Source organism: Uloborus diversus, chromosome 1 (genome assembly GCF_026930045.1).
Source record: "Uloborus diversus isolate 005 chromosome 1, Udiv.v.3.1, whole genome shotgun sequence".
NCBI classification, from domain to species: domain Eukaryota; kingdom Metazoa; phylum Arthropoda; class Arachnida; order Araneae; family Uloboridae; genus Uloborus; species Uloborus diversus.
The window spans coordinates 152,146,160-152,159,902 of NC_072731.1; the positions used below are offsets into that span (position 1 = coordinate 152,146,160).

Consider the following 13,743-nt stretch of genomic DNA (forward strand, 5'->3'; position numbering starts at 1 on the left):
CAAAATACTCACAACCAACAGTAATTAACAACAACAAGTTTATTACAAAATACTCGATCAGGGCTCGAAAATTATATTGCCCGGGGCATGTAATTTTTTAATTGGGTATTTGTAATTTTAATGACTTATATACTTTTTTTTAAAAACTTTTTAAAAAGGTTTATATTAAAATAATTCTTGATTCAGATATAGAGCTGTTAAATTAATTTTTTGTCTGAACAGTGCTACATGACAAATTCAAATATTTTTATTATTATATAATAAAATAAAAAGTGGACAAGTAAAACTTTCATACAGGCATGTATTTTTTAGACAAACATGCCTGGTATGGCATGTAAAATTTTAAAGATTTTTCTAGCCCTGTGCTCAATACAGCAATAAATGTAGTTGTCTATGAGAACATTAACAATGAAAAATCCTGTGTGGCCCAGGAAGTGCAATGATCAAGTATTTACTATTAAATGACTTTAAGTAACAATTTGATAGGATTTTATTTAAAACTCAGATTGTTGCATCTAAATAATAAAGCACTTCGTAAGTTGAAGTTAGTTGGCAAAATTGATTTATGAATACAGTACTAATACTTTTCCAAAAGCATGGTTAACAGTTCATTGAGATTTGTAGTTACTTTACGTGGATCATCTACTAATCCAGCTGAAACCATTGCAGCATCAAATACCTAAATAAAAATTAATCAACAGTTTTCAAAACAGAAAAATATATGAGGCAGTGAGAAACAAAGGTGTGTAAGTGGATGTTTTAACGTCTCGAGTAAAACATATTTGAAGTTCCAATCCTAGGTAGGCAGAGCGATTAGTACTATCTTTTTCTCCAAAACATGAGAAATTCTCCTACCAGTTGCACTGGTTATCTCTAAATTTTTTTACTTTGGCACTTACGTGACTTTGCATCTCACTGCCTTATATTATTGTAACAATACATTTGGTAATGATTGAAAAAAGAGAGAATTGACTCTTCTGCTTTAAAAGGGCTAAGTTCTGGTCAAATTTTCATTCAAAAGTTAATGTTTTAAGAGTATAAATTCTTATGTTAATTACCAGTTTTAAAAAAAAGTAGAGTCAGTAGAGGAAAAATGAACAATCTGCACTTTTGTTAAGTATCTAATTATAAGATTTTTTTTTTTTAATTCACCTTTAATTCTTACTTTGAGTGATACAAACAAATAGTGATTTTATGTAACTTAACAACAAAATCAAGATTACAATGATTACAGAGATATCTCATATTTTGTAATGTGTTATCAAAAGTACATTTACATCAGAATTTCACCTTGGCTTTTACAACTAAAGAACTATTTTGTTGATAAGCTTAATTTAATTAAAAGAAAATTTTGCCATGACTAGAGTTGTAAAATTTCTAGAAATTTTGAAGTGGTGGAAAAAAAAAACGTTTTTTTACCATTTTTTTTAGGGGGAGGGGAATGGAAAAATTGATTTTTTTTAATGAATAAAAATAGGATTTCTTAATAGCTCTGTGTTTCTGGGAACATATAACGGGTTAAGTATTAAAAAATATATGCAATCCAAACAACATAGTCTTTTTCTGCTTGACAGAAGTACACATAAAGGTAAGTTTAATTAGAAAAAAAAAAAAAAACTTTTTTTTGCTTTATAACTGAGAGCTTTCTTGGTGAAACACTAAAAATAAGTCAAGTCGTCATTCATCCAATAATATTGGGTACAGTGTGTCCAATCATAACAATTACATTTTCTTTCTTAGATTGCCTTTGAAACTTAAAATAATAATTGTAATTTCTGACTTTCAAACATGATTGATATTCATAAAATACACCGCCAACTCAATTAATTCCAGCCAAGGACTGCAGTTTTGTGCATATTAGCACTCATCAGCCCGGCTTAGGAAGTGATTGAGCTGGAGGTGGAAAACCTCATAAAAAAGCCCAGAGAGCCAAACAAACTGGTAGCTAATACAGAATTAGCACAAACCAGATGTGTGACCAAAGCAATAGTCCGGTTCAACTCGAAGATTGAAGGCAAGGCATGGTAATTTCAGTAAGTTACCGACCTGTAGTCGGGGCTAAGGCAGAAATACATGAAATACACCGCCAACTCAATTAATTTCAGCCAAGGACTGCAGTTTCGTGCTTATTAGCACTCATCAGCCCGGCTTAGGAAGTGATTGAGCTGAAGGTGGAAAACCTCATAAGGAACCCCAGAGAGCCAGACATTCTGTATTAGCTACCAGTTTGTTTGGCTCTCTGGGCTTGAAATCAATGCATGAATTCACATAATGTACTAAGAGAAGAAATAACTAGATTACCTGATGAGCAAGTAACTCAGCCAATTTTGGATTGCTGTTTTGTAAGGAATTCATTTTCTTGATGATTGGATGACTAAAAAATAATAATCAGATACTTAAGTCACACTAACCCATATTACATCTTGCATGCAATGAAATACTTATTCAATTTTATGGAAATTTTTATTTCATTAGAGCAAAAAAAAAAAGAGAATAGGAAGAAGAATGATACAATTTTTTAAAAATTATTCTAACAAAAAATTTGGGAACATAACAGTCGACTCATTCAGTAATGATGGTTATTATTTAAAATAAAATATGATTCAAATGGCCTTAAAAGCATTTTCTAGTACACCAAACACTGAAGGGTAAATATATATTCATTTCGAGAGCTATTTTAAAACTGCACTTTTCAAAATAAAAGCCAGCTTATCAAATTTAGATGTTTTAATTTAGGTCATATTAAATAATACACATAAATTAAACCATCATAATTAAAACAACTCATCTTGCAATAAGAACCATATGTACAACAATCATTAATGTCAGTAGTATATTTTTATAAACAAATATATATATATATTATTTTTACACAAACTAAAAGACTATTTTTCAATGTCAGGGTATCTCAAAATCCTCCACCTCAGCGAGGCAAAGTTCTCGCTCTCATTCAAGAAAAAATCTCGGGGGTTTTACAAGAACCTTTTCAGAAAGTTCAAGGACAACAAATTTATGTATTTTAGACACTAAGCTCATTACATATTTTTTAATGTGAAAAAAAAAAGGAAAAATTTTGAATAAAGACCACTGAGAATTTTCAAGAGTGAGAAAAAAATATACAGAAAAATATCTTTTGGTTTGTTTTTGCAGAACTTCCAACTGTTCAAATTCGTCAAACCTAACTTACAAAATGATAATATTGGCACTCTCTGCTACACATTCCTGATGGAGTATCACTGCTGAGCAATTGTTTTTAGCTTAGAATTGAAGAGCTTGTTTCCAAATAGCATTATGTCAATTTTTTCCATTCTTGAAAAAATGTGATTTTCTTATATAAAATTTATTACTGAATGCAAGGAAAAAAGAATTTTTTGCAATAATCTATGGATGATAATAAACTAAATTATTCGATACAGTCGACTCTGGCTACAACGCGATCTGACTTCCGCGAAATGGCTATAACGCGAGTTTTTCAGAAGCAACGAATTTTAGAGTTAAAGCAAATTTCTCGCTCTCAACACGAAAATATTTGGAAAGGAGTCGTGATGCTAACTTTCGGCTTTGTTATTTACAACTAAACATTAATTTGTGAATGTACTTTCACCCTTCCAGCATCACTGACTGCACAAGTTCCCACATACTGCACTATAAACCTAGGATTGTCAGTATATATGTATCACCACTCCTCACTTTTCATTTATTTATTCTAAATATGAAAGGTGATGAAATATTGTGGCACCTAGGCACGCTGTTTCATCTAAAGTTTGAAGATGGAAATAAAAATCGAAAGTTGCGACAATTTCAGAAGAGGTAAAGATTTTTGATACACTTCAACAACTAGAGAGTGGGTCGAAGGTAGAACGACAATTAGGTATGGGAAGGGGGGGAGTGAATCTTTCATACGTCTAATTAAAATTCAAGAAAAGGCAATCCGTATAAGTTCAAGGAATCCCATCCCAGAGGGGTGTAACCATAGATGCAAATGTTATAAAAGTAAATGCGAAGCTACTGTATTAAAAAATATATTAGAATGACGATCAGATCGTGCAAGATAAATCATAATCTTCAATTTTTAAGTTATAAATGTAACTTGTACTCTTACATTGCAGTGCTTTATTACTACATGCTGTACTTACCATACTGTTTTATTTTTATGTCTCTCTCTCACATTGATCATTGATTTTGTGCATCGTAGAGGTATTTTATGTTGATTAATGCAACTTTAAAAAAATACGGTAAAAAATAAACTTTATGTAAGAAACAATAATATATAGTTTAAGAATGGTCAAAAACAGTTTAAAAGATGTGTATATGTCTAAAATGATTGAGTATGTTAATAAAAAAATAATATACACGACACTTTTCCACAACACAAAATTTCGACTTACGCGAGGAGTCTTGGAACGCATCCCTCGCATAAGTCGGGATCCGACTGTATATAAAGTTCTAGCAGTCTTATTATTTAGACATAAGAAAGGAAAAAATGATTTAACCCATTTTGGAACAAAACTTGATGACTTGAGTCCATTTTGGTCAAAAAAATGATGAAATGAAATGGCTTAATTTCATTTGAAAGTAATCTAAGTATTTTTAATCATGTAAATGCAGCAAAAATTTTAGATATACAATTTTCATAAGTTGTTACCCCAGATTTTTATTTAAAAATTTTGTTTTATCATTGCTGTCATTATGAAATTATGCGATTTTCATAATTTTGTGATGTTAAATAAATAAAGGTACAATGAAATATAATAATAACGAACCGTTATAACAAACTTCAGGGGACCTCAAATTTCGTTCGTTGTAACAGCAATTTTGTCATAATGGAATTCAAGATACGTACTAGAAATTAAATCGGGACTGAAATTTTATTTCATTGAAATGGAAATTTCATTGTTTGGTATTCGTTGTAACAGGATTTCACTGTATTAACAGCTGTAAATTAATATCAACAGAAATAAGACATCTTTTGCTGTTAAACAAATATTAAATTTTCCCTAATGTTTGTGTTAGGTGCATCATTGCAAGATTGTTTGTAAAAATACAAGCATTTGTGGAACTTGTTAATTCCCAAAACTCCTTCAAAACATCTGGTTTTTACTTTCTTCTATATCTAATATATAGAAGATAGTATTGGATTCGTGCGAATTTCGAATTTTGATGGACTCAAACGTTTTGAGGTGTGCCGAGTCCATTTCGACTATTTTTGGAAAATGTCTGTCAGTCTGTGTGTGTGTGTGTGTATGTGTGTCCATGTGTATGTGTGTGTGACCAGTTTTTTGTGGCCGCCCTACAGCAAAAACTACCACATGAAATCGAACGAAATTTGGTACATATATGTGTCCCTATGTGAACTTGTGCCCATTGGTTTTTGGCGCGAATTCCTCGAAGGGAGGTGGAGCAATGGGACGTTTTTTGAGTTATGCGTGCCTGCTATTCCCCAGGAAGTAACTGGCGAAATTAAACAAAATTTGGTCCATATGTTGCCCCTAACAGGAACAGGTGCTGATTCAATTTTAGTGTCAATAGCTCAAACGGGGGTTGAGTTATAGAACGTTTTTTGTCTTCAATTGTGACTGTTGTATCTCAAGAAATAACGAACGGAATCAAACAAAAATTTATTGACAAGTAGCCCTTAGAGGGTGTAAGAGCTGATTTTATTTTGGTGTCAACAACTAAAAAGGGGGTGGCACAATCGAACGTTCTTTTTTCCCATTGTGAGTGCCCTATCTCAAGAAGTAGTGCTACGTTCTGGATGAAATTTGGAATAAATGTGAATCCATATGTAAACAGGCTTTGGTTCAATTTTGGCGCCAATCACTCCAAGAGGTGCTGATTTTTTATTTTTTGCTAGTAAAAATAGCTTTATTAATGCAACAATAAGAAAGATAAATCGTAATAAACTGTCGTCTGCGTATTTCTCGTGATTTTAATTGCATGGAAATGATCAGAAATATGATCTCAAAATGATTTAAAACTTTTAACTGTTGCCATCTTATTTTTGTTAACAAATAAAATATTTGTAATTAAGTCAAGCAAGTCTTTTAAAATAACTTTCAATTTTCTATCTTTGCTGTGATTTAGCGATAATTCAGACATTGGGATGGTCGTCAAGTTTTTGCATGTATAATTTTGTTTATGTTGGGAATATTGCTTCCTCGTCAAGCATGGGGAGGGATCAGATTTATAAGAAAGATATAGAAGAAAGTTTCGTGATGGCCACAACATACTAGTTAATTTTAAAGTGCTAAATTGTTTTCTTAGGGAAATTTTATTTACAGATATTTTTCTCTAACCATTGGATTAAGTGCGAAAACTGCTTTAACGCAGTTACTACCAGCAAAATCTGCTAAACAAGATGCAGAGACCTGGTTTATATTCGGCACCTCTGTTGGACATGCAGGTAGTACACATTTCATTTACATTCGAAAACGGTGGTTGTTATTGTGACAACCATTTTAAAAGGTTTATGAAATGTTTAAATGTTTTGCATGCTACCTGGAATACATTTTCACCTTTCACAAACTTTAAAAATGAATCTTTTTTTCTCTACTCAGTCATCAGTCAAATTTTGGCCAACAATTACTCTATGCTCCAGTTCCAATGCTCAGCTTACTGCTTTAAAAAAAGAAAATCTGGAGTACCAAGATGGTCTATCTTTAACATTGCCTGTTTTTTTTTTTTCTTTTGACAAAGTCACTAAAATAGAAAACGTCAGTATTCTAGGTCATTTGTGCAGCTTGCAAATTAAACTTCCAAATTTACTTTCTACACTTATTTATTTATTTATAATTCATTTACAATTTTATTGGCATGTTTGTTTTTTTCAATAAATTTTAGTGAAAAGTTCAGTATTTTCTTGAATACATAGTATAGTTTTGAAAATCCGAGGTAATTGGGACTCACCTCACCTCGGATTACTGAAAACTCAAAATACCCGGGAAATTCTTTCAGATTAAAAATTTACACTGTTTGGACGACATTAGGAGGAGCACCTTTTACTTCCTTGTATAAAGAAAAATAATTATTGTCTTCACCAAAAATGTATCACCATTTTCAACATTAATTTCCTTTTTAATTGCATTTAAACAAATTTTGACATTAGTTTTTCTTGATATCCGAATGTTTCTATGTGTGTAAGGCAACCAAATTATACATTTTGATTGCGCCCAAATCAATTCTGATGAGTTTTGTTATGACGTCTGTATCAATGTCAGTGCATGCAGTAGTATCTTCTACCTTGAGTTATACAAAAACCGTTAGCGGTAGGAAAGTTAAAATTTCATTTATGCAAGTCAAGATGTGAGCCTCCTTTTTTGATTACAACCAGATATTCCAAAACTGATGTTAATACCTTTTTTGTGGCAACTTAATGTCAATTTTATGTATCAAGTTATTATTTCCAAAGCATCGCTTAAATCCATATCTTGTAATCAATGAACATTTCGTGCCACTTAAGGAGTGTTGTTGAAACCAACCTCTCGATGTATTTTATTATTTACTGGACGTAGTTAATAAGTCTTACAGAAGCAAAAGATTTCTATTTTCAGATTTTAACAAAAATCAATTTTTAGCTACTAAAAACTTTAACATAAAATATAAATGAAGCACCTCCGGATGAAGAGGAACCTCAAATTTTTGAGACTTGGACAGTCTAGATTCTGCTGTATTATATTTTTATTATATTTTTTTAACCTTTGCTTTTGGTTTCAAATATGCTAAAAACTATTAAAATTTATGTGACTATGAAAAATAATTTTTGTATCAAGCATACTTACCTTAAATTTAACTCTAATGTAGGCTCTAAAATTTTATAACGTTGCTCTTCAGTCATTGTTTGCAGTGACGTTCGAACATAATGGCGTGCTGCTGACATTTCTTCAACAGATATTAAACAAGGATGAGTTGATAATCTTTTTGTTACCTATAAAATAAAGTTATACTCATGACATGATAAGATTACAATTTAGTAAATAAATTTATTTCAAAATTATGTTTTTCATTTTCCTGCCAAGAATTAGACCCCCCCCCCAAAAAAAAATGCAAAACATTCCTCTTTAAAATTTAAATGGTCTGTTCCAAGACTTTTCTTGGGGGGGGGGGGGCAGTACTTTTAGAGGCCCTTAATTTCTAAAATAAAAGTTTAAGTGTTTTTAAAGACTCAAAGAATCTCAAAAATCCTGATTTAAGATTAAAAGCTTTATAAGTTCATAGATTCAAATACATTTTAATTCTTAAACATCCCCCCCTTTTTTTTATTTGATTTATTTATTTTTTATGTTTATTATTATTAGTAGTAGTGGTGGCAGTAGTTTTTTTTTTTTAATGTATTACATCTGAATTGTTTATTTCTCTTATGCAAAGCTATATATAATTGCATCATAAAATGATTTGGACAGAGGCAATTTTTTTCTAACATTTGTAAATTAAAAAGTAAAGTAAATAAGTTAATGAAATTGAAATAAGTTGTTCAAATCAATTTTGCATATGTAATGAAAAATATTCTACCCCATGTAAATCTTCATATAAAATCAAGAAAAGAAAATTCAGTTACTACATTGTACAATTAACATGCTCAGTCAACAATGTAGTTTCTTAAATGATAAATATAGTTCTGAGCATCATCAAGTTTTTGGTAGAAGATGCATGTTAAATATGTGAGTTTTGAAAAATAATATGAGGACATTCAACCCTACAACATTAAACTAAAAGGTATTTTAAACTCACTTTTATTTTATGTACTTTAGATCCTAGGGTGTTGGATAACCACTTCAACAAACTATCTGCAGCTTCTTTAGGTAAAGCATCCTGACCTATAACAAAAAAAAGGTAAAATATGTTCAGACCGATTCATAGAAAAACAATGAAAGCAAAAAATAATTGCTACAGTTTTAAGATTAATTTCAAGAAGTAAGAGTTTTAAAAATATGTATTAAGTCAGAGGAGAGTTGGAGGGATGGAACAACTGCATTCATGCCAAAATAAAATGTAAAAATCTATTTCTAGCTTGTCCATTATTTGTAGCAGATTAAAATCAACCAAGAGCCTATCCCACTTTTCCCAACTCTCCCTTACACGGTTTATATCGCTCGTCAATGACACATAAAAGAACAAAAAACATTACCTAAATCATCAACAGACGTGTCTTCTTTTTCTCTACGCATTTCCTTTTCAACAGAAATAATATTTTTGAAGTCAAACTGTCTTAACTGGAATAAAACAAGTTCATCATATGGCTCATAGCAGAAAAGGACTTCCACATCTTTTTGTTTTACAGCTTCAAAATATGGTGATACTTCTGCCAGATGCCGACTAAAAACACAAGAAAATAATGGGAAAACTCTGTTCAAAGGACCAAGAAATATTTCAAATTATTGACGAAAACAATACATAAGTTACTTTTCTGAAATTTGAAAACTGAGTTGATTAAACAAAATGAACATTTTTATACATCTTTAAAAATAAAAAACATGTATCATTTAATGAATCCATAGGTCTAAAAAATACATCCAATTCTTTCAGAAGTTTAATAGAGAACTTTTTTAATTTCAAAGAGAACATTTTCCAGATCAATCAAAAATCATTAAAAGAATATTTATTTTTTGCAAACATGAGTAATGATTTAAAAATGAATGCAAACTATTTCAAATCAAAATTATCTAAGCTTTAAGAATGGATAAAACTACATTCAAAATTTCTAACAGATAAAAGAAAACCTTGGACATTATTTGTTCTTAAAATACAGGGAAAGTACAACAGATGGAGCCAATTTCAAAAATTCATATTTTCAAAATTACTGCGCATGTTACAATAAGTGACGCATGAATTTAACGAGAAATATACCCCAAGGTGTTCCCCCACCAATGACCAACAGGTGACAATTATCTAGACATTTTAGAAACTTGTTTATTCTCACAAATACTTCAGAAGAGCCTAGATTTCTGTTTCAGCAGGATGGAGGGTCATCTCATCAGTCTTCTCTGGTACGTATAATAGGGGCAAACCTAACCTGGCAACATCGAAACACTGTGACTAGGATCTGGGTAGATTTCATAATGCTGCCAGGTTAGGTTTTAGGTTTGCCCCAACTATAGTTACTTGAACTAGGAGATGGAGCATACAGGTAATGGCGATATACCTTTTATCAAATCGCTACCAACCAAGATCCCTAAACACCACCTATGCCAAAAGCATTGCCAAAGTTTAAGAACTTATTAGTGCAACATTACAAACCATTGATAGAATGATGCTGCAAAATGTATGTAACAAACTGAATTACAGATTGGATGTATGACCTGTAAAGTAAAGGTCTCACATCAAACATTTGTAACTGAAAACATTTGCTCTCTTTCTCCTTTCATACATGTATCACTTATTAGAAGATGTGCAGTAGTTTTGAAAATACTACTTTTTAAAATCAGGTTTTTGATTTATATACATACTGTATTTCATCTTCAATCAGTATCGATTTTAACAGAAAATGTTTGATTAAAAGCTGATTAATTTATTCTGTGACTAACTAACAAACATCCCTGAAGAGAGCACAGAAGATTACTTTCAATTGCTAACACTAAACACAAACAACCTGTCACCAGATATTACTATCAGTGTACATTTGACTAAATTTTAAACAAAACAAATCAATTACCAACTATTCAATCAAGCCAACTTTTACCAATCCAGGAACTAACTTCAACTACAATTAACCCCATCTGCAATTTTTATGCATAATACTACTTGCTAGGAACCTCACATTCAAAAATTACCAGCTGTTTTCAGATCAAGAGCACTGTCAGCAGAATGCGAGGTAGCTTTATGCTTTCAAATCAGCAGAAACCTTCAACTTTGGATTTACCCGGCTAAAACATTAGTTTCTACCTTTGTGTGCCTTTTTGTCGCAAATCAGTTTGTAAATGACTGCTTAAACTTTAATCAACTACATGTGGCACATACGCCCCCAAGATCTTTCACTGGGCTTGTGTCATACTCCTAATGACTTATAGTTTGCTAGAACTTGTAATAAAATTCCTTTCATAAATATGAGTGCTTTACAACATTAATACATTTTAATCAACTAGTTATAGTATTCTAATAAAATATTTTATATTCATGCTTTGGTGAGCGGCATGAAATAAAGGATACTTAAAATATTGATAATTTTTAGAAAGGGGGGGGGGAGGTTATAGGTTCATGGTACTTATTTTTAGAGAATCTCTTTTTTGAGGCTACATTGCATTTGAAGGGGTGAGGGCATTAAAAAAGCTTAAGTAATATGGAACTATATATACCTGGGAGCTGCTAAGAAGTAAATATCCTTTTGGCCTTCTTTCATTCGAGTAACATATTCAGCAAGACTAACTTTTTTTTCTGGTGCTTGCAAAGAAGATTCAAACAGCAATAACTTTGCTATTTCTTCCTAAAACAAAAGGAAAAAAACGCTATAGCATTTCGTAAGTAATATATTATATTTATTCACGGTAAAGCATTTCAAAATTGTAAAACATTACTTTTTGAACTTGATCACTGATAGATAAAATTCCTTCTTTTAAAAATATACTATAGTCATTATGGAATTGCAAATATGTTTCTGGGTCTTTCTTCATCTGGTCAAGCAAATATCGCAATAACTTATTGGTAATCATAGTGGAAATCTTCCTGAAACATGAAAGACAAAATATAAAACAGGAATTTTAAAAAATACAAATAATAAATAGAAGAATACTAAATACAAACCTGAACCAAAATATATTACCTAATGAGAGCACTATCTTGCAAAAGTTCTCGACTAAGATTAAGTGGAATGTCTTCACTGTCAATCACACCTAAAAGTAGAATAAGCAAGTGAAAATTCATTGTAAATGTTTTTTATACATTAAGTTATCAAGGTTCATACTCTTCCAGACAAAATGAATTTCAGGAGTTTTCAGGAGTCAAAAACAGAATTTTCAGGAGTAATAACACGAGCAGTTTTTAGTATGTTTAGTATATAGTACTTCGCATATTATGTATTTGTAGTATATTTAGTATTATCAATACTAAATATACTACAAAATAACAATATCACTACTAATTAGCAATAAAGAAAATATGCTTAATAGCTGTTAACACAAAACCAAGGACATGCTCTTGGTTGGTTCTCTAGTGGCAGTTACGATCAGCAAACGTAATGATTATGTTGCAGGGCCGGATTTGGAAGTGTGGAGGCCCCGGGGCAACTTAGGAGTGGAGGCCCCTAAATGTTCGAAAAGATCATTTTATTTTTGAAAATATCCGATACTTTGATATATATCCAAATACTTTAGACCCGTGAAAGTTAGGATATTTTGTAAAAATTTTATTGTGGGGGCCCCTTTGCTGTGGAGGCCCCGGGGCAGTAGCCCCGCTTGTCCTCCTCTAAATCCGGCCCTGTCCGAACAGAGTAACCGGTCCGTCAGTTCGAACACACCCCATGTCTTCACAAAAAGCAGTGGGTGCTCTGTATAATACGAGATTTTTGATTGGCTGCCAGCAGCTAGCTACTGCAGCCTTCAATATGGCCGCATAACAACATGGAATTAAAGTTAGCGATTGTTAAAGTTTTATTTAGAGATTGATGAAGCTTTTTTAATATTAAAAATTATTTTCAGGAGGAGAGGAGAAAATTCAGGAGTTTAAAGGGTCCTTAGAAGAAAAAATTAAATTTTAGGAGTTTTTCAGGATTTTCAGGAGGAGTACGAACCTTGAGTTATTCACTGGATATTCTAACTCCTTTGAAATACCAAAGTTAACTAAATGCACAAGCAGAATTGGTCTTAAATATTGGTTCAGTACCTATTTTTCAAGCAATTAGATATATTGAGATAATTGGTTGTCCAGATATTGGTTGGTGGTACATTTGCCACCAATCAGAAAAAATGATTCACCACACTCACCACAGGACCTTTTTTTTTTTTTCATTTTTCAAGAAATACCATTTAATCAATTTATTGATCTCTGTTCAATTATTCGGGATACTTAATAAGACATAAAAATTTTAAAAATTAATAATACTTTTCTTCAAATTTAGATAGCTTCATATCACTTACATAATTTGTTAGTACAATGATAACTATGTGTTTGAAAGATGAATTTAATCTTCAAAACTATCTAGATATTTCCTTCTCAAATTCATACTAAAAGAAGATATTAAGTATTCAATGTAAATAGAAAAAAAAAGTTTTTATTAGATTTACATACAGATGGTAAAATGTTTGTCAAAACTTACCTCGAACAAAACGTAACCATTTCGGCAGAATGTCAGCCTTACTCTTTATTAAAACTCTTTGACTATATAAAGCTATACCTAATTCAACCTCTCTGCTCATTTCAAACAGACCAGGTTTGCCTTCTGGTATATACAGTAAACATCTTAGATTGATTGGAGAATCAGTCTTGTAATGAAGACAATATCTGGGTAGATCATAAGAATTAGCAATGTAACGGAAAAACTCATTATGCATTTCTTGCGTTGTTTCTTTAGGATCCATTAACCAAACAGCCTAAATGAAAATAATTTGAAAAGATATATAAATATTTTAAACACGTAGAATTCATTTCTCTTCAGACCAAAAACTTTTGAAACATAAAGCAGTTTAAAGTTTCTGTATGATATAAAAGAAAAGTTAATTTTTATCAGCTTTGAAAATAATTAAATTTGCACCCAAATTGTTTGATTTTAAAATAAAAAATATATGAATTACAGTTTAATTCACTTTAAGTTGGCTA

General features: G+C 31.2%; 1 protein-coding gene across 1 annotated transcript in view; it reads right to left on the reverse strand.

The window, feature by feature from the left end:
* Nucleotides 1–224: 224 nt before the first annotated feature.
* LOC129222155 (heat shock protein 75 kDa, mitochondrial-like) overlaps nucleotides 225–13,743 on the reverse strand; it is a 51,799-nt gene continuing 38,280 nt past the window's right edge. The window contains exons 9-17 of the mRNA XM_054856614.1: nucleotides 13,244–13,517; nucleotides 11,753–11,822; nucleotides 11,508–11,655; nucleotides 11,289–11,416; nucleotides 9,125–9,312; nucleotides 8,728–8,813; nucleotides 7,779–7,924; nucleotides 2,302–2,374; nucleotides 225–679 (exon numbers count right to left, since the gene is read on the reverse strand). Of these exons, the coding sequence (XP_054712589.1) occupies nucleotides 578–679; nucleotides 2,302–2,374; nucleotides 7,779–7,924; nucleotides 8,728–8,813; nucleotides 9,125–9,312; nucleotides 11,289–11,416; nucleotides 11,508–11,655; nucleotides 11,753–11,822; nucleotides 13,244–13,517 (1,215 nt within the window). The 3' untranslated portion in view covers nucleotides 225–577. The remainder of the gene's footprint in view (nucleotides 680–2,301; nucleotides 2,375–7,778; nucleotides 7,925–8,727; nucleotides 8,814–9,124; nucleotides 9,313–11,288; nucleotides 11,417–11,507; nucleotides 11,656–11,752; nucleotides 11,823–13,243; nucleotides 13,518–13,743) is intronic.